The 2,429-nt window shown below is 56.9% G+C and overlaps 1 protein-coding gene across 1 annotated transcript in view; it reads left to right on the forward strand.

The window, feature by feature from the left end:
• FNDC1 (fibronectin type III domain containing 1) overlaps positions 1 to 2,429 on the forward strand; it is a gene marked incomplete at its 3' end in the record, with an annotated part of 49,416 nt that overhangs the window by 37,152 nt on the left and 9,835 nt on the right. Inside the window, exon 10 of the mRNA XM_021708516.1 lies at positions 641 to 2,406. Coding sequence (XP_021564191.1) covers positions 641 to 2,406 — 1,766 coding nt within the window. The remainder of the gene's footprint in view (positions 1 to 640; positions 2,407 to 2,429) is intronic.

The following is a 2,429-nucleotide window of genomic DNA, read 5'->3' on the forward strand; positions in this document are numbered from 1 at the left end:
CTTTGGGAGGCTGAGGCAAGTGGATTGCCTGAGCCTGTGGGTTTGAGACCAGCCTGGGCAACTTGGTTAGACCTCATCTCTACAATAAATAAAAACTTACCTGGGTGTGGTAGCACACACCTGTAGTTCTGGCTACTTGGAAGCTGTAGCGGAAGGATCGCCGGAGCCCAGCAGGTTGACGCTGGGGTGGCTATGAGCGTGCCACTGCACTTCAGCCTGGGCGACAGAGTGAGACGCCAACTCAAAAAAAAAAAAGAATAGCTATAATGCCTTTGTAATAGGCTGACAATTAATTATATTAAGAAAATCCTACATAAGATTTTGCATTTACAAAATCAACTAATTATTTCAAAGTACTCATTTCAGAATTCCTTCAGATAACAAGCTGTGGCAAAACCTATTCAATGTATAGAGATTCAACTCATGTATATTTTCTAGGACTATATCTGTTACTTCAAGCAAAATAGAACGTTAAAAAGGAACAGTCATTGAAAAAATAAATTTCCAGTGTTCTAAGCATTTAGAAGTCATCAGTCATGACTACTATTTGAAATGCTTCCATACTGCCATCTTAAATACGCATTTTGTGTCACAGAGCTTTTGAATTTCTCCTTTGTCAATTCTTGAAAATCTGTTGCAGCCAGTAGCCGTGAGGCGAATGTTCGGCAAAACACAGAGGATGATGGGAAACCTGAAAAACCTGAGCCTTCCTCATCTTCTCCCAAAGCCCCAGCTTCCTCAAAACACCCTCTTCTGCCTGTTTCTCCCAGAGGTGGAAATGTCAAGGACCTTCTTCTTGACTTGAAGAACAAAATACTGGCTAATGGTGGGGTGCCCAGAAAACCCCAGCTTCACCCTAAGAAGACTGAAGGGGTGGATCTTCAGTCAACAGAAGTCACCAGTGAGGAGGAGCCAGATTCCCTCGAGGACCCACCCACGTCCCCCTTGGAGACCCAAGACCAGAGGCGAGCTCTGAGGCCGATAAGCAGACATGGCCACTCGGTTGCTCCTGGCAGGACTCCAGCGAGGGCCCGGACACCAGTGCTGCCCCGCAGAGAAGGCGTAGATCAGCGTGGCTCCCTACAGGCCACTCACCCCCGTACAGGGGCAGCCTCCTCCACATCGGCCTCTCCTGCCCACCACCTGGCCACCCAGGGCACTTCTCACCGCTCTTCAGGGAGACCTTCTGGCAGCCTGCCTGCCAGTTCTGTTGACAACGACTCAGCGGACAGAGACAAGGAGGAGCAGGCAGCAGGCTCTCTTCACCCCAAGGACACCTCCACCCACCCCCGGCTAGCCCTGTCCCCCAGCCGTCAGTCTGTCTCCAGCGTCCTGCGGGACAGAAGCTCCGTGCACCATGGCACAAAACCAGCCTTGGCAGTGCGGAGGCCACCCCATTCTGGGGCCGTGGAGGAAGATTCCAGCGCCCCGGCCCCACCCTCGAGACTTTCTCCACCCCATGGGGGGTCACCTCGCCTGCCACCCACCCAACCACACCCAGGTCCTCCACTCTCCAGGGGCTGGAAGGATGGTCGTGAGGCACCAGCCACCAACTCCTATGCACCATCACGGTCTGCCATGTCTTCCTCCATCTCATCACACCTCTCCTCCAGGACGCATGTCTCTGGGGGGGTGCATGCGTCTGATGGCCAGGGAGACAGTGACAGCGATGCAGAAGACAGAGGGAGGCAGGCTGAGGCCACTGCCCAGACGCTGCGCACCCGGCCTGCCTCTGGACACTTCCATTTACTCAGACACAGGCCCTTTGCTACCAATGGCAGGTCTCCAAACAGGTTCGGCAGCGGTCGCGGACTTCGGCCGCAGCCCTCTGGCTCCCCTCAGTCCACGGTGCCCCCTCGCGTCCACTCCAGGGTTCATTCTCACCCAGTGCTGCACCCCCGGCTGGATTCTGGTATCCATGGAGACCGGGAGGATGAGAAGCCACTTCCTGCCACCGTGGTAAATGACCACGTGCCTTCCGCCTCCAGGCAGCCCACCTCTCAGGGCTGGGACTCCCTAAGAAGAAGCCCCCAGAGAGGGGCCAGCTTGCCTCGGAAGGAGCCCACCCCAGAGAACCCCAAATCCGCAGGGACGGATGCGCATCCTCAGGGCAAATCCACCTCTCTGTCCTCTAAGGCGCAGGACGTTCAACAGAGCACAGACGTGGTCACGGAGGGCCATTCTCCCAAAACACAGGCAGTGGCCACGGGCCGCCAACTATCCCCGGCTCGTCTTCCAGCTGCGCGGACCCAGCACCACCCGGGGTCCAGTGTTCCCCGAAGGATGACACCCGGCCGGGCCCCAGAAAAGCAGCCCCCTCCTCCCGTCTCCACGGCCCAGCACCTGCCCTCTGGCCCCCAGGACGCCGGACGGTCACTCTCCCAGCCCAAGCTCGCGCTTGCCCCGGCCGGGCACCCGCCCCCCCCGCC

Source organism: Carlito syrichta, unplaced genomic scaffold (assembly GCF_000164805.1).
Source record: "Carlito syrichta isolate Samal-C Ts95f unplaced genomic scaffold, Tarsius_syrichta-2.0.1 Scaffold142847, whole genome shotgun sequence".
Classification (NCBI taxonomy): Eukaryota; Metazoa; Chordata; class Mammalia; order Primates; family Tarsiidae; genus Carlito; species Carlito syrichta.